Here is a 16,712-nt window from a genome sequence, read left to right on the forward strand (position 1 = left end):
TATCATCAGTTTAATTTTACTAAGCCACATCACATTTATGTACCAAATCTAGAGAAAAAAAAATGACAAAAACAGGGAAAGTTTTAATTCCTTTATTGATAAACGCTTTCCAGACTTTCCAAACTGGGTTCAGTTAAAACCAAAACAACAAAACACTTTCAACCTAAAATCGTCAATGTCCTGCTTAGAAGACACAAAGGGTAGCTCTGTTCTGACCGCAAAGGGAAAGCTTGCAAGCCCAATTCTGGTTTTGGAAATCTAGAGCTTCAGAGCTGGCTTTTTAAATCAGATCTTAAAGATGAATTTACAAAATGCAATATAACTATGTGATATGATGCATGGCATTGAGATCTGCAGGACAGTGAAGAGTCTTCAAACATCTTGAGCTGATGGCTATGAAGAGGCTATTTGGCTTCTTTGCATCCTAGAGGAAAAGACAACCACAAGTTACCTACACGCAGCACACCTCGCTCCGGGCTAAGGAACTTCCCAGCGTAAAGTTTTACAAACCGTAAGGACTCCAATATAATTTGCAAGGTACTGAGAAGCTGCTAACAGTTGTGGACAATACCCATTTCTGATCATCTGACAAGGAACTCAAGCTCCTTAACTGACAAGCCCGTGACCAGAGCCACTGAGAAACACAAGGATGAAAATGTAAGAGCCCTCATCCTTCTTCACCATTTTGAGCTGTGACATCTGACTGCAACAGCTTCACAAAAAGTGCTGAAGATGGCAATTCCAGAAAACCCACAGAAGACCAGATCACCCAGAGAGCAAGAAGCAGCATTCAAAGAATCAAAAACCTCATTCAGAAGTTCAGGAAGAGCCAGCTCCAAACACAAGACGGCATTCGCTTGGACAGACCTACGCAGCAAAAGGAGGTTCCTGACACCAGCACTTTAATGTATCCCGTAGGCAGCTGATTGTCACGATAAGGAATGGGCATTAACAGCCCGTGGAGCCTCAGTCACGAGAGCATCTTGTGTCTCATTTCCCAAATTACAGCAGTTTCACAAGACTCAGCTCAATGCATTATTCCTTTCTTGACACGTCAACTGCTAAAAACACTTCGGGGACTTACACAACATCTTTCTGATGCTTAAAGATTTCTGAAGAATATTTCTAAAGCTTCTATAAGGATTCCAGCTGGGAGAAACTGCATTAGGGGAGGTGGTTTGTTTTTTTTTTTGTTTGATTTCAGTCCTCCCTAAAAACCAGAAGTGCTACACCCAGACTTACAAAGGCCTCCCAGAGTGGCTGCATTCACTAACAATCACGCTTTCTTTTCCGATTCGGGAAGTCAAAGTGAAGCTAAGGACTGAGACACTCACCAGTCTTCCTGGTTTAAGAGGTAGCAGCAACCACGCCGCCCACCTTCTGGGCAGCTTCCTTCTTGGCCTGGTGAGCCTGCAACACAGCAACGGCCTCCTCCACCTCGGGGAGACAAGTTTTCTAGTGAGACCCGTTCTTCTGCCTACAGCCTCCCGCAGCCCAGCCCATCTGAAGGAACAGGCCAGCTCACCTTTGACCGGAGGGACTCCGGAGACTCTAGCATGTGCAGGAGCTCCGAGTTGTCAATCTCTAGCAGCATTCCTGTGATCTTCCCAGCAAGGCTTGGGTGCATAGCTTGAATCAGAGGGAACAAACGTTCTCCTGGGGAAGAAAAGGAGTTCAGACAGCAGAGTTTCAACTAAAAAGTCGTCTTTGAAACCTGAGGGGATTTCCGAAGTGAAACACAATCTGTAAGAACTGGAGTTTCACTTACCCAGCATCTGTTTCTGCTCCTGGGGAGGGGCAGCAGCCAGCATGGAGGCCGTTAGCGGTTCCTGTCCCTGCACATGTACTGCAGGCTGAGCTGCCTACAGAAGGGCAGACATGAGGGTTCCTAGGCTGACTGCTTCATGCTTAGAGACAATAAGATATTCCCCCCTTCCAAATGCAGCCTGTGTCAAGCTTACAGCAGACTTAGTTTCAGAATAGGACAGGTAAGGTGCCACTGGTTCATAAACATGCTCCCTCCAAGTCCTGAACTCAAAACCCCTGAAATCACACACGGGCACTGTAAATCTCTCACAAAAACTGGATCAAACATGGTGAGACAAACAGCGCAACGGAGAATGAGCGAGATCCATGCAGAGGTCTGGGGGAGAAGCAAACTGTGCTTTCAATAACCTAGCAAGGATTTGGCAGAGGTGAGGGAATGAATGGGTGCAAAATGGGAAAGCAAAGAATCAAGAAAAATATCCTTACAGCAAATCTGGGTGACCAAGGACTTGCAAATACAAGATGGATAAACCAACTAGGTTGTCACTGGCAAAGGTAAAACTGCCAGGTTTATAAATTCCAAGTTATGATGCCTGTCTGGGTTATAAAAGTAGCTTGAAGTTTCTGTAAAAACACTGCAGTTGCACGTAAAACCTTTCGGACTGCAGTAACTTCACAGCCAGACCCTTGTTACCTGCAAAGGCTGTACGGCTGGGTGGGGGCTGCGGACACTGGAGGCGTATTTGTAAGGAGAAACCGCTCTGGGAGCAGGGGCAGCTACAGGCGGACGAGGAGCTAAGTTCTGCGCTGCAGCGCCGATGCCTGCAAAGGAAGAGGAAAACAGAATTACAAACATCTGCAGCAACATGCAGGCAAGGTGGAATGTCTGATGTTAACCTGCTGAATTCAAACTACACTCTGCATAGTCTAATACTTCTTTAGAAACTTGCCTCCAAAATGCAACTGGCTACTTTAGGGAAGAGCTATTTTCCCTAAAACTAAACCATGGATTCCACATCCTGCACTTAAGATACTTCATTGCCATTCACTGGAATAAAATGAATTTGGATGCTCTACTCTGAAAACAATATCCATAACCTACAGAGGGTTTGGTTTTTTTGGAGTGGTAAATGTTGCAGGGGTGTAGAGATGAGTTCCAAACCAGCAGAAAGCAACCCATCTGGATTTCCACTGCTGTGGTGTAGCACCAACTGTCCCCAGACCTGCACTGCACAGCAAGGAATAGGAAAGATTCAGGTGCTGTCTCTGCCCCTTGCTCCAGGTGGCCGTTGGTTATCCATATCTGACAACCATCTTTGGAAGCAGAAGTCAAATCTCCGCAGCATCCTCCTCCCTCACAGCCCAGGGAAAGAGCCTGGGAGGCAGACACCTTACCAACTCGCTGGGCAGCGGCAGGGAGGCCACGAGAGGCCGGAGCATTGCCGGCAGGGGCCAGATGGCGCAGTGCTGGCCGTGGTCCAGACTGGCGCATGGCATTGGGCATTCCCTGGAAGCCTAATGGAAGAAATGAGGGGAAATCCTCAAAATAGAACTGACTGGCAAGTCAGGACAGTCAGCTACAGAAAGCAGGTTGGGGTTGTGCATGGAAAGGAAAGCATGCATCGCTTTTGTTGGGAAGTACAGCCAAGAGGGTCATACAACCAAAATACTGCCGCTAGCTTGCTCACCTTGAGGCCTTCCCCCTTGCTGCCAGCGTGGGTTGGGTCTCATCTGCGTCATCTGATTTGGTGCATAGTAAGTGGGTCTGCTCTGAGCCTGAAGACAGACAGACAAGCTCAGAGGCAACTTCTAAGCAAATAACATTGTTTACAACACGTTTTGGCAGTTGTTGCCAGGACTCGACACTCAATTCACATTAAGAGGACAGACAGCTGGGAAGTCACAGAATTAACTCCACTGACTGCACCCCTCATTACGAGTTATTTGCTTGTAGGCATAAGGAAGGCTCAATGAGATTACTGCAGCTGAACCATCAAAGCTCCAAGACAGGTTAAAAAACCACACTAGTTCAGCTCACCTGGGGCACAGCAGGCATGAAATATCCCCCAGCAGCAGGCTGGAACTGATTAATGATGGTGTTGGCAGGCAAGGCTCTCATCCCAGCAATGCGCTGCATGTACTGATTAGTTAGATGGGCCTTTCGCTCTTCTTTCCTTTGCGCGAGTGCAACATACAGTGGCTTAGAGCCCACAATTCGCCCATTCATCTCTGTCACAGCTTTCGTAGCTTCCTCTGGAGAGGAAAAGCAGACAAAGCCAAACCCTTTGCTCCGTCCATCTTCCAGCATCACCTGCAGTAAAGATCAATTGCTAGTGGAGTACCATTGCAAGAACTTTGCCTAAGGATCTGTATTTTTCTAATGTCACATTTGAGGCAGGTAGGACATCACTGTTGCAGAGGTGTAGAGACAGGCACTCGATGAATGAGAAGTCACCTGTCTGGATTCACTCTGCTTTTCTGTAAGCACCATGTGTCCCCAGGCCCACACTGCACAGTAAGGAATGGGAAAGATTTGGTGCAGCCTCTAAATGCATGTAGGGAAACGCCACTTCATGCTTATTGCGAGTTACCAGCTCCGAATCACTGCTGCCTCTTTTCATGAGGGAATGAAGCAATTTTTCAGTAAAATCGCACCGAGCGCCAAAGAAACCTGTGTATTTACTAGTCCAGATGTTCTCAGGACCACAGTGACCAGGGGATATAAGAACTGCCCTTCAATCCCGTGTTGGTAACAGTTCCTTCTTCAGGCTTTAAAATCCAAATACCCCCAAACCCCACAAATACCTTGGCGCTCGTTATCGACCCAAAAGGTGAGAACTCCTTCCTCAGTTTTTCATCATCTATAGTGTCATCTAGGTTTTTAATGTACAAGTTAACACCCTAGAAGGGAGAGAATAAGACATTCATAACATTAAAGAATCTTCAGCACATCTACTGTTAGCATCCATCTGCTAGAGCTTTAGTTTGTCTGAAAACTCTTAATTTAGCACAACGTTCCTTTTGTACCACCCAAAGCTGAAAGTGATAAATGTTGCAAAGGTGTAGAGACAAGTCCCGCTGTGGTGAAAAGGAGCTTGTCTGGATTTCCTCTGCTTTCCTGTTGCATCGTGTGTCCCCGGCCCAGCACTGTATCGCAAGGAGTGGGAAAGATTCAGATGCGATCTCTGACTGACCCAGTTTTGCCATGTAATTCTAATTGACAGACACCAGCACAGAGTTATGCTGTCTCTTTCCACCCTTCCAGATATCCCCATTTCAAAACAAAGGAGACTGCATGACTGTTTTCTCACATCTTCCTGAACATTTAATTGCCAACACTATGCCCTGATGCCCCCTTTGCCCCCTACACACCATGGAGTCACCTTTACATTTTAACTCCCAGGATCTCTCACAGGGCAACGACCAATTACTTTGTCAGTTCCTCTCAAGTCTGCCAACCGACTGAAAATGGTGCTTAAATTCAGAAAAAGAACAGACTACTCACCTGGTACCGGCTGAGTCTCTCTTGTTTTAGCTGTTCAAACTTCCGTTTCAGCTCTGCCTGGCGCTCAACCTTCTTCTGTGCTCGGCCTACAAATACCATTTTCCCATTGATATCCTTTCCGTTCATTTCTTCTACTGCCTGGATAGAGGGTTCAAGAGGAAACTATCAACTGCTGAAACAAGACAGCACCTGATCCTGTTAAGAACAGGACTGTCCAAAGTTCTGCCCTGCCTGGTAGCAAATAAACCAAGGTTGTCACATTACCCTGTTACACAGAAGCAGTGCAGAGGTAAAGACAAACTGAAGCTATCAGGATAGACCATGCTGACAACACCACTGTTAAGTGCTGGACTAACAGCACCTTGTGAATTTATCCCCACCCCTTCCTGCAATCAAGGCCAAATATTAAGAAGCATTCTACTTAGAAGACCATTTCTGAGCAGTGTTCTCACTCTAGACACCTTCCTCTTCCTGAAGCCCTGCACTGTAGTATTTCTGCAGCAATTAACATTCTTGATTATACCACTGCATTCTGGGTGGATCTAGTAATCTGGAGAAATGCCAAGTTACCCCAAATGTCAAGCTAGTGAGGTGCAAAAGGTTTCCAAGTCCCCATATCTAGAAAAGATTATGTCTGAGGTGGAATCTTCTTATTTTAGTAACAGACTCCTACAATAAACCAAGTTCTTCTCTGAAGACACCTAAGCAGCATAAAAAATGGTCATACCTTGTTAGCATCTTCATGCTTTTCAAAGCTTACAAAGCCAAAGCCTTTGGATTTTCCAGTGGGGTCTGTCATCACTTTAACACTGAGAGTTTTACCTATTACACCAAGGGGCAGGGTTAGTAAAATATCATAAAACTATTTCAAGACTCTTTAACTCCATATAATAGCCCCAGCCCCCTCTCTCTCATCTGTTGGTCAGCCTCTGCCTCCTGTCCAACATTTGGCACAACTGCTACCACCCACACCTCAATTCTTTGTACTCCTCAGCCCCAAAGTGATACACACAGAGCTATACAGATGGTAGCAGCACTGTTAAACTACTGTGGGTCATGAAATTCAGTCTCATTAAAAGTGTTTCTGTATTTACCATATTTGCTGAAGAGCTCCTTTAGTCTTTCATCATCCATGTCATCCCCAAAGTTTTTAATATAAACATTGGTGAATTCCTTTGCCTTGGCTCCCAACTCAGCCTCCCGCTCTTTACGAGACTTGAATCTCCCAACAAATCTGCAAGAAAGAATGAAAATCCCAATGAGCAGCTTGTTTTTAAGAGTGGAAAAACAACATGTGACTTGCAGTGAGGCAGAAAAATGAGTGTGTAGTAGGAGCTTGGAATGGGGACAAGAAAGGGTGACAGGAGAAGAATAAACAGGCCACAGACCAACCGGAAAAGTCACCTGTCGTATGGTGGAGAGAGTCAGACAAGGATGCCCAACCAGCTTTGCACTGGAGAGTGCTGGCCTCAGAAACCCACCCCAGCCCACTGGCAGAGAGGCAGCAAGTCAAGGCTTGGTTAGGGAAACCCACCAGCCCTGTAATGGAGGGGTAGCAGGCCATGGCTTGGGCAGGGTCACTCACCAGCCCTGTAGTGGAGAGGAAGCAGGCCAAGGCTTGGGCCAGGAGAACCAGTGCCTTGTGTGTCCCTGTTAATACCGAGATGCATCACGGTTCATGCGATCGTTGCTGCTTCTGGCTGTGACACTCACACTTTGCGGTCGTTCAGCAGCATGCCGTTCATCTTCTCGATGGCTCTATCTGCAGCATCCTGGGTCTCAAAGTGCACAAATGCGTAGCCCTTAGAGCCATTCTCATCACACACCACCTAGACACATGGAAGGAAAACAAAATGTCAGTGCTCTGAATGCATTTTCTCCTCTGTCATGCTCAGACACAAGGCCAGCACGCAAAAACAGGTTACTGCCAAGGGTCACCACTAGGAAGACGTTATCTGTGTTTCAGACTGGCACATTCATTTATTTCATGACCAAATCTGACAGAACTTCAGCAATCTCTGACCTTCTGGTCAACTCCACCTTTTAGAGACTCCACTCCTCACTTGGTGAAAGGTGTCCCTTTCGCTTCCTACACTGGATGTGTCTGATCATGTCACTGCTATAGCAGAACTGGACAAAGTAACCACATCTCACCTTGCAGGACAAAATATTCCCAAACGCTGAGAATGTGTCATAAAGTGCCTTGTTATCAATGGATTTGTCCAGGTTCTTAATGAAGACATTCCCAACCCCTGACTTCCTCAAGGAGGGGTCCCTCTGAGACCACATGATGCGAATGGGTTTTCCTTTGATCACATCAAAATTCATGGTATCTAGAGCACGCTCAGCTGCAAGAGAATTCAAGAACAGATTTCTGTGGTTTGTTACAGAGTAAAGGTTTCCATCACATGGGTGATAGTTTTCTCTGAATTACACTCAGCCCACAGAGATCTGGGGCAGTATCACGGGCAACCAGTTTCAATGACTTTTTAACTCAGTGTTTCAAGGGAGGTCTTTGCAGCATAGGCACTAGACATATTTAAGTACATAACAAGTCTAACAGACTATTTCAAATTTACATGATAGTAATGTTTTAACAACCACAGCAAAATGAATATCAAAATGCCTTTTGTTTATTAGTTATATTCTTAATTATTATAAAGCTAAATTGCTGTACCCAAAGAAGGACAGGAAATTGTCATGGTTTAGCCCCAGCTGGAAACTCAGGGGGAAAAAAAGGAAGAAACAAAATTGACTGTTTGGTTTGTTTGGTTTTCATGAAGCTCACATCTACCCGTACTCATTTCTATTAAGAGAAAAGTATCACCTCCCTATCAGGTCAGGGAAAACGTGCATGAACACGTGGATGGCTGGGAAGATGACATGACTCAGCTTCTGTAACTTATGTGGCCAAAAAATGATTCCCAAGTTGCTCAATCTACAGATGACAGCAAGAGCAGACAAAACTCCGGAAAAAAGTCCATACACCCGACCTGATTAACAGGGAAGTGTTTATCTAAACTCTAAAACCCCAGCACTGTCATGCTAACCTACACTGAACCCCCCCCCCCCCCAATTCTATTTCTGCTACCTACTGATACATTAAAAGGATCATTACGTACACACATTAGGATCTTGTTCATAAAATTGAGATGCTTGGAACTCTTCTGTGCCAGAAAACACTCCCAACATGGAGTGCACAGAGAGACAGACTGTTAATTCCCAGCATGAAGCAGGGAAAGAGAGGGATAGATTGGAATTAAAATGAAGGAATACTAATAGGGCAGAACTCCAAGTTTTCCAAATTTGTTTGTCTCAATTCTTCCAGGCCACTTTCACCCAATTATACTTGCTGATTAGATTTCAGGAGCAGCAAATTCAAGGAAAATGCCAATTTGAACACCTTCTTTCATGTGACTGCTAGTGCAACCAGAGTAACTACTCAGCATTTCATGGAACTATCTGTAGGAACTCCACGGAGACATGCCTGCAAAAGGGTCCTGCACTCCCTAGCCTCAAAGTCAGTTTCAACTACTGCATGGAAGTTTCTCAGAACTCTTCATGTGCTTTGAAAACATTTTTTTGTTGTGGTTGCTTTTTGAAGTGGTGCTGTCACTATTTTCCCCAGTCCTCCACACATACCCCTAAGCTGGAAAACAAGATCTGATGGACTTCATTCCTGAAGTAGTCAGGCTTGCAAAAAAAGAAAATAATTTAAGGAGAAAAGTTACACTTTCTAAAACCCTACTAGCTCTGTTTAGTCAAAGGTGTTAAATGCAATTAACTGCCAGGCTAAAACGATTCTTCAGCTGCTACTCTGAATCAATGCAACTGAGGTTCTTCCTGCAGTCCATTCCTAGTAGGCACTTCAGCAGGCAACTTGGTCCAGCTTGTCAAATTTGGCAGCATTTATTTATAGCAGAGAGATGTCCTCCAGAAGTATGTGTTGGCAAGTACACAAACTAGTTGTATGTACCATCTGCAGCAGAAACAGGGCTCCTGCTGAAAGGTGACAAGCAGATGAAGCAGCGGCATGCAACCAGAGGGAACTGTGAAGCACTCTGCAGCAGCTACCAAGATACAGACTAGTTGTGAACTTACTCCCAGTTCTTTCAAGCTTCCTAAGCACATACTTAAGCAGATACTATTGCACTGCTCTTTCACTGGCTTGCTAGTATTCCACTCTATTATTACACTGTGCTTGAAATTTACTCTGACACTTCTTGTGAGCAGTGGTGTAAGAAAGCCCTAGATGGATTCCCTGATTTGAGTCTGCCATACCCACAGGTGGAAATGCCATCACATTACACCAGTACCTAAGAAAACCTGTAACAGATCAGCATGAGCTATGTGAATGACTCAGGCTAAGCATATCTGATTCAATTCCTTAATCTGAGCAAACGCTTTCTCATTTTCTTCTATTTAAACCACAAAGCTTCAGCCATTTCAGTTCCTGTACATGTTTCTCTCCCACTGGTTCCTGTCATCCTTCACCAGACCCGACTGCAACTCATATATAACATTATACACACTCTTAATCCCTTTCAGGCTTCCGTTTCATTTTGCTTCCATAGCCTTCTGGATAGGGAAAGCATACAAACACTCCTTGCAGCTTGCCTTAGGCCTCAAAGTAAATAATCTCCCTTACAGGCTCCCTGGTGCAGAGCTAACACAATGCTGGAATTAGTAACTGTGGTTGAGCGGCATAAAGACAGATAACCACATGCACACACCAAGATTCACCCATGAGAAACTCTGTACAAGGAGTTTCATGCTGTAAAGATGGCTCCTCTGCAAACCGCCGGGCTCTCACTTACACCACTAAGCAAAAAAGAGCCAACAACAAAAGCACACAGCACAAATTTAACCACTTAATTTTTCAAAAAAGTGTGCTGCATACAGAACAGACTTCAGTCCTTGATCACTGAAGTTAGAACAAAATGCTGTTGGCAATGAAGCATACTTAAGTAAAAACTCTTCCCTTTTAGCTTCACACCTGCATTTATGTTACACAGCTCTTCTCTTACATTGACGACTTTAAGGAAGAGAAGAGACAAAAAGCTTATCTACACTCTTCTACACCTTTCTTCAGAGCCACATATCTAACCCCAGCTCTAGGTTCCTTCTTGACTTGGGAAATGTTCTGTTTTCTCTGTACTTCCAGAACAGCTTATCTCTATAGCCATATTAAAATTTCTCTGCTTTGTTATCTGAGTTGTCACATCATGACTGTTGTCAGTGTTCTGAAAGACTGGAATGCAATTAAATTGCATGAGGAACATATGAAAAAGGAAATTCAGCTTTTCTTTCAAATTAAATGAGCTTCTTTCCCTTCTCCACAGCCAAAAAGAATATTAAACCACAGCTAAGCCCGAACCAGCCAGAACTTTGAAGCATTTCCTTAATCTGCCTATCAGCGTATGACAGATTCAGTATTCAGCATTCACTGCTTATGACACCAAAGAACTGCAATTGAAAACAGCACGGCTTATTTTCACTAAAAATAACCTCTCTGCAGCAGACTAACAGACAGACAATGTACGTGCAGAAAGTAACCCCTTCCAGGGTCAAGCACCACTCCATTAGCTAAGAAAAATGTAGAGAAAAACGTAAGCTTTGACCCAGTTTGGACACAGGAACTCTGGAAGTACCGAGCATGTTCAGGATGCGACAGTGTGATCTCCTGGTGGCCCCATGTAATTCTGGCTACTTAACTCTGTGGCCTTTCTCTAGCCATAAGAACAGAGTCTTATTTACCACACAAAAAAGTTAACGTGGTTTTCTTCAGATTTACAAAACACTCATCCTTCCACAAAAGCTGCCAGGGAAGCACAAACAGTCATATATCAACTTCTTGAATACCTACTATCACTTAAAGCATACTAACGTGTCCACAAGAACTTCCCTAAAAGTTTACAGAGCACGATTACTTTTATATGATATTTCGTAGTATCTACTACCACCCATGAATCAAAACAGATCCCTACAGTGCTACAGAACACCCCCCACCTTTTCCCAGATTTAGTAAAATGAAGTCCATCTGATTGTGCATTCCTGGAAGCAAATGCTGATCCCCCCTTCTCCCAGAAAGCTCTCAAGCAGGCAGTACTGAGTACTGCCACCTTGAAAAAGAAAAAAGCCAATTTTCTGCATTTGGGATTAAAAATTATATTCTTCATACTTGGGTCTTTGTTTCGGGGAGACTGCAACACACAACCAACAGGTTCACCTTTCCAAAATTATCTCCTTATATTCTGCTGCATTACATTTAGTACAGCAGCTGGTTTTTACTTATAAAAGTAACACATGCTGCAGTTTGCAAGACAGAAGAGATTTTGAACTTTTAAGAAGAGATCTCTTCATGCAGGCAGGAGAAGTTTGAATATTTCTCCTTCCCAATAGTAACTCTATGATTAGGCTTAAATCACTTGACCTCCTAAGACCTACCGGTAACAAGACACCACTTACTTTGTCAAAGTGTCACTAAGTTCTAGACTTCCCAAAGTGTCTACTGCCTTACCAGGAGCCCAGAATGATGCAACCTCCCTCTAAATTCCTGCTTATTTATTACCATAAAAGATTATCTTGAAATATATTGGAAGGCCACCTGTCTTCGTATTTGTATGAGGAGCAGAACTTTTCTGCTAAAGCAAGCACATGTCACTAGCCACTCTTCCCTTACGATCGTAACTACGCTTACTATCCAGGTCTTCTCAACTTTGAGAGAACTTTATCCATAGTGTTTTGCACCCCACCTCCCTGACACTTATCTAATCTGAGCTCCGAGTTCCTTCTTGGCTTTACTTCTGCTGCTTGTTTTTATTTCTCTAATCCTGCAAAATGAGATCACAGCCTAGACAAAGACAGGTGAGCCTGGGTAACTGACTGTGCCTTTGCTTGTACAGCACAAGAACATACCAAGGTGGTTTTGTAAGAGGGAGTCTGAGCAGACAGGTTCATCAGAGCGGGAAATGACCACATATACAGGCTCTCAGGTTCTTTCCTTCTCACTGAGAAGTTTAAAAACATAAGTACATTGCTTAGCCCACATAAAAAGCACTTCTGAGTTCCATGAAAGAGAAATTATGGACTAGGGTGCAAGCCAGCTTTTTACCAGCCTGGCAAGAGACAGGATCAGAAGTGCTTGATTAGATCAGTCAGCATCCCAGGGAAAGGACATGCAGAAGGTACTTTGACCTGGGAGAGAATGGAAGCTAGGATGGCACATAGTCACAACACACTACATAAAATCCAAATGCTCCAGCCCAGAGCTCAATCCCAGAGGCTCTGCTAGCTTGCAGGAATACAATTTTGTAATAGCATTTCTGTTTTCCACATAAGAAACACTTTGATCCAAAGTGAATATATTACCCTGTGCAACAAACAGACCACCCTCTGCTGTCTGTAAAAATGTACAGCAGGATAAGCTACTACAGGCTCAAGGAAAGTTTACTTGCTGCTGAAATCTGTGCTGCTGTGAATTGATTCTGAATTCAGGGGAAAAGTTCACTCTCATCTATCCTTTGGATGTCTCTAACGCATACAGATACTGCTAAATCACAGCAGAGCAATAAACTTGCATCACAGTCAACAAGCAAAAGCTCTGAAAACTAGGGCAGAAAACGCTGACCCATTTTTCTTCCAGCAAAGACATGTTCCAAAATGACCTCTTCTGTCCCAGCTTTCACATGCTACTGCTGCTTCAGCTCTGGAATACCTACTTGAACAGGAGCCAAATTAAAGTGTGGAAAAAAAAAAGAAAAAAAAAAGCGTCTGGCAAGAGCAAATCAACCTGATTTCCCGTGCACTGAACAATGCATCTTGTTTCCCATTCTATGACTCCAATATAAGAAGACCACTTCCCAGACTGAGAGACTCATCCGGCTGCTTGCACAAACACAGCAGCCTGCAGTCCCCCAGATGTCCCAAATATTGAATTGGAGCGAGTGGGCAGCCAGAGGCTCAGCCAGTCAAACTGAGCATTCAACCTTGCCTGACTGCTCTGAACTTTTCCTGCCAGGACCAACTGCACTAAGACCCCCACAAACAGCCCAAACCAACACAGGAACAAAGGGGAACACAGCGGAGATTATTCTCTTATGCAAGGAACAAAAACAAGTCTCCAAAGTTTAATATCATTAAGAGAAAAATAGGTCTATCAGAGATGTTACCATGATGTACATTTGCAGAGTATTTTGGAGACAAGTTGTAAAAAAACATTCCAGCTTCACAATCACTAGCAAGTGATTACTTACCCTGTAACTTTAACACTTTGTAGGCAGCTACATGGCACTACATGCCAACAGCACTGTGGATTAGTGAGAAAAAAAGTGAGTAAAAGTGAAAAAAGAAGCTGTAGATGTGGTTGTAGATGCCACTTACCATCCGCTGGCTGCTGGAAGTTGACATAGGCATACCCGAGGGACCGGCGGGTGATCATATCCCTGCAGACCCGAATCGATAGAACGGGCCCAGCGGGGCTGAACTTCTCGTAGAGCATGGCCTCGGTGACATCGGGGTGCAGGTCACCCACGTACAGCGACGCCATCGGGTAACTGCTGGCAGCCGCGTTCATCTTCTGCTCAGCACGCAAGCCCACCGGGAACTAAAAGGGTTTTATTCTTGGGGTTTCTTTAACTCAAGCTTTTTGTTAAGAAATCAAACCGGGGGAAAGCTCAAAATCTTATTTAAAAGCCTCACGAAGTGGGGGCCTGCAGGCCCAGCTTGAGAGGGAGGGGCTGGCAGGAGGCCGGTGACCAGGACGGCTGCTCCGCCACGCCAGGCCCCGGGACAGAGAGCGGCTGAGGGGGGAGGAGAGGCCTGGAAATCAGAAAAAACCCAAAGTTAAGCCTCCAGGAGAGCAGGGCTCAGACACGAAGCCAAAATTCCACACGCCAGCTCCTGACCGTTTCTTCCGTCAGCTCTGGAGCAAACCCGTCCTTGATCTCCCCAAAGCCAGGTCCCTGGTTTTGCTTTCAGAGTCCAATTTAGCCCAAATTCTCCCAAGAGCAGGCCGATCGATTTTCTGAGGTAAAAAATGAAAAATAAAGGCTAGGAAAAATAACCCTCTCTGCAATATATATTTATAGGAACCTCTCCTTTAAAATTAAGTCTTCTCTACTCGGCGGACATTTCATCTAGCTCTAAAACAGACCGGCTCCAGCGCGGCAGCGAGTAACGCGCGGCGGCGCCTGAGCGCGAGCGGGGCGGCCGGGCTGAGGGGAAAGAGGGAGCGGCCCGGCGCCCGCGCGCTTCCCCGTGCCCTCCCTGCCCCGCGCTCCCGGCCCGGGGCGGCGCTGGGCCCGATACCGACTCACGCGCTGCGGCCCGGCGAGCGGAGAGGCGGCGGCGGGCGGCGGGCGGCCCTTTATAGCCGCCGCGGCGGCGTGAGCGGCCCGCCGTGCCGCGGAGGGGAGGCGGCGAGGCCCGGCGGGGAGCGACCCCCCGTCTCCCGACGCGCCGCCGCCGCTCGCTGCAGCGACCCCAGCGGGGGGGAGGACCGCGGCCCGCCCGGCCTGAGGCGGGGCGGGGCGGGGCCGAGCCGCGCTGAGGGGGCTCGCGCGGCGGTGCCCCTGGCCGCCATTTTGGGCTCGCCGGGTGACGACCCTCAGCGGGGACATGGCGGCGCGCGGCGCCTCAGGAGTGCCCCGCCATCGCCCTGCCTCCGGCTTCCTCATGTGTCCCGGGACATGCCGGGCCTATGTTTCTTCCCAAACTGCTCCCAGCGCCAGGAATGCCAAATCCCCCGGGCGGTACTGGCCCCTCAAGATGAATATGTTCCGGGGCCTTGTGCCACGCAGCCAGGCGCTCCCCTTCAGACCGCGGCTCCTCACTGCTCCTCAGCAAGACCTGGTTTTCCTCAGGCTGCCCAACAACATCCCCTCATCACCTCTTGGGGATGTCCGCCTCCCCCAGGCCACCAACCCACCGAATAAATAAGCACGACAGCTTCCTCACCCTGCCAATCTATGTGGTCGCTGTGCAAAATGGTGCCCGGGTGGCATTTGGAGCAGAGCCGTGCAGTCTGGCAGCTCCGTCCGCGTACCCATTCCACGGCGGCTGGAGCAGCACCAAAGGCTTGGCCCTGCACAAGGACAGCGGGACAGATTTTGGGTGAAGCAATCCTCTGCGGGCAGCTGGCAGGGACACGCACCCACAGTGACATATCCCCCCCCCCCCCCCGAAGGGTGTTTTGGGTGCTGTGTCCCATCCCACCCCGTTCCATCCCATCTCATCCCCACCTTCCGTAGGTGGATGTCTCGCGGGATAGCTCAGTCCCGTCACAGAACGCGAGGGGCCCAGGGGAGCCTCCTGGAGGGAGCAGGGCCACGGGGCTGGGACTGGAGCAAGGAGCAGAACGAGCAGAGCAACGCACTGGGAAAGCGATTAATCCTCTGGGATAATTTTTCTCGCTGCTCCAAGCTATGGTTTTGGTGGTGAGATGAGGAGCAGCCATAGCTGGAGCCGTTCCCACAGCCTCTGCCTCTTCAGAGCAGAATTTTTTCCTCAAATAAGCGCGAGTTCCTGCGGCAGCCCCGGCGCCGCGCCAGCTCACATCATGGGCTGCCTTGGAGCGGGACCAAGGGTCCTCGACATCTCCCCGTGGAAGCGAGCTGTCAGCCCTTCTTCCCAGGGTGAGGGCTGAACCACTCCGAATGCAGCAGAAAGCCGCTGGAACAGGGGAGGGATTCACGCCCCTCCACCATCCCGCAGCTTCACGCTCACGAGATTCAGCTCCGGGGAGACCTGTAATTATCTGTTCCCAGCGTCTTCAGCAGAGCGTGAGGACACTGGCAGCGAGGGATTCAGTGATTCATCAGTGACCTTCAGGCACCGTGGATGTCCTGTTAAGGGGGACCAAGATAGTCTACAGAGGCTGGTAGCTGGTCTGCTGTGACTTCTTGATTCTACATTACATTGCCTTTAATGTGCTTTAAAAGTGGGATATTTTTATCATAAAAATGGGGTATGATACCCATCCATTACAGTGGAATAATCAAGAGTAGCAGAATAAAAGGTGACCATAGCAAAGTAAATTGTAATATTTTGTAATATTTTCAGTCCATGTTATTTTCTAAAGCCACAAATCATCCTCTTCCTGAGCTGACCATCCTCCTCCCAACAGCTGGCGGTGCTGGGAGGCAGCACTGGTGGCACTGGTGGGATTCTGCCCGGCGCCTGCTGCAGTTTCACGCCTCGGTCCTCCGCAGCCCGGCATCTCCTCAGCTGCGAAACCACGGACTGGGACGAGCATCTTGCTGTGGAAGGAGTTTGGAGTGGCTCCCGCTTTGACAGCTAAAGCCGAAACACAGCAGAGCTCGAAGAACATGTTTCCACAGAAAATGCCCTTTGGCTGCAAGCAGCTGCTGTGGCTACACTGAGGATGGCTTTTACTTGAAACATATTTATTGACATTTGCGTCCCCTCCCAGGGGACACCA

The 16,712-nt window shown here is 47.0% G+C and overlaps 1 protein-coding gene and 3 non-coding genes across 8 annotated transcripts; all 4 read right to left on the reverse strand.

The window, feature by feature from the left end:
* Positions 1-77: 77 nt before the first annotated feature.
* Positions 78-14,691, reverse strand: PABPC4 (poly(A) binding protein cytoplasmic 4). 5 transcript variants are annotated; one of them, XM_075437946.1, is made up of 16 exons: positions 14,179-14,689; positions 13,655-14,092; positions 7,427-7,620; positions 6,986-7,101; positions 6,367-6,506; positions 6,000-6,094; positions 5,273-5,410; positions 4,573-4,668; positions 3,806-4,078; positions 3,456-3,543; positions 3,163-3,282; positions 2,462-2,589; positions 1,769-1,862; positions 1,526-1,656; positions 1,335-1,437; positions 78-424 (listed from the first exon to the last, which is right to left on the reverse strand). In XM_075437946.1, the coding sequence occupies exons 2-15, from the start codon at positions 13,845-13,847 to the stop codon at positions 1,348-1,350; spliced, it is 1,896 nt and encodes a 631-aa protein (XP_075294061.1). In that variant the 5' UTR covers positions 13,848-14,092; positions 14,179-14,689; the 3' UTR covers positions 78-424; positions 1,335-1,347. The 5 variants fall into 5 exon arrangements, with proteins under 5 accessions (XP_075294061.1, XP_009939349.2, XP_075294064.1 ...); XM_009941047.2 differs by having other exon boundaries at positions 13,655-14,689; XM_075437949.1 differs by lacking the exon at positions 1,335-1,437 and having other exon boundaries at positions 13,655-14,691.
* LOC142363473 (small nucleolar RNA SNORA55) lies at positions 2,896-3,028 on the reverse strand. Its single transcript, XR_012765759.1, has one exon. It is a non-coding gene; the product is annotated as a small nucleolar RNA SNORA55 (small nucleolar RNA).
* LOC142363474 (small nucleolar RNA SNORA55) lies at positions 4,175-4,307 on the reverse strand. The gene has a single exon (XR_012765760.1). It is a non-coding gene; the product is annotated as a small nucleolar RNA SNORA55 (small nucleolar RNA).
* LOC142363475 (small nucleolar RNA SNORA55) lies at positions 4,815-4,947 on the reverse strand. The gene has a single exon (XR_012765761.1). It is a non-coding gene; the product is annotated as a small nucleolar RNA SNORA55 (small nucleolar RNA).
* Positions 14,692-16,712: the final 2,021 nt, after the last annotated feature.

Source organism: Opisthocomus hoazin, chromosome 17 (genome assembly GCF_030867145.1).
Source record: "Opisthocomus hoazin isolate bOpiHoa1 chromosome 17, bOpiHoa1.hap1, whole genome shotgun sequence".
NCBI classification, from domain to species: Eukaryota; Metazoa; Chordata; class Aves; order Opisthocomiformes; family Opisthocomidae; genus Opisthocomus; species Opisthocomus hoazin.

Excerpts from the sequence above, each read along its gene's own strand:
- PABPC4 (XM_075437949.1), bottom strand. The coding sequence starts at position 13,847 with ATGAACGCGGCTGCCAGCAGTTACCCGATGGCGTCGCTGTACGTGGGT. Across the intron at positions 4,669-5,272 it reads AGAGACTCAGCCGGTACCAG|GGTGTTAACTTGTACATTAA; the intron begins GTGAGTAGTCTG and ends TCTCCCTTCTAG. Across the intron at positions 3,283-3,455 it reads GCAAGGGGGAAGGCCTCAAG|GCTTCCAGGGAATGCCCAAT; the intron begins GTGAGCAAGCTA and ends TTCTTCCATTAG.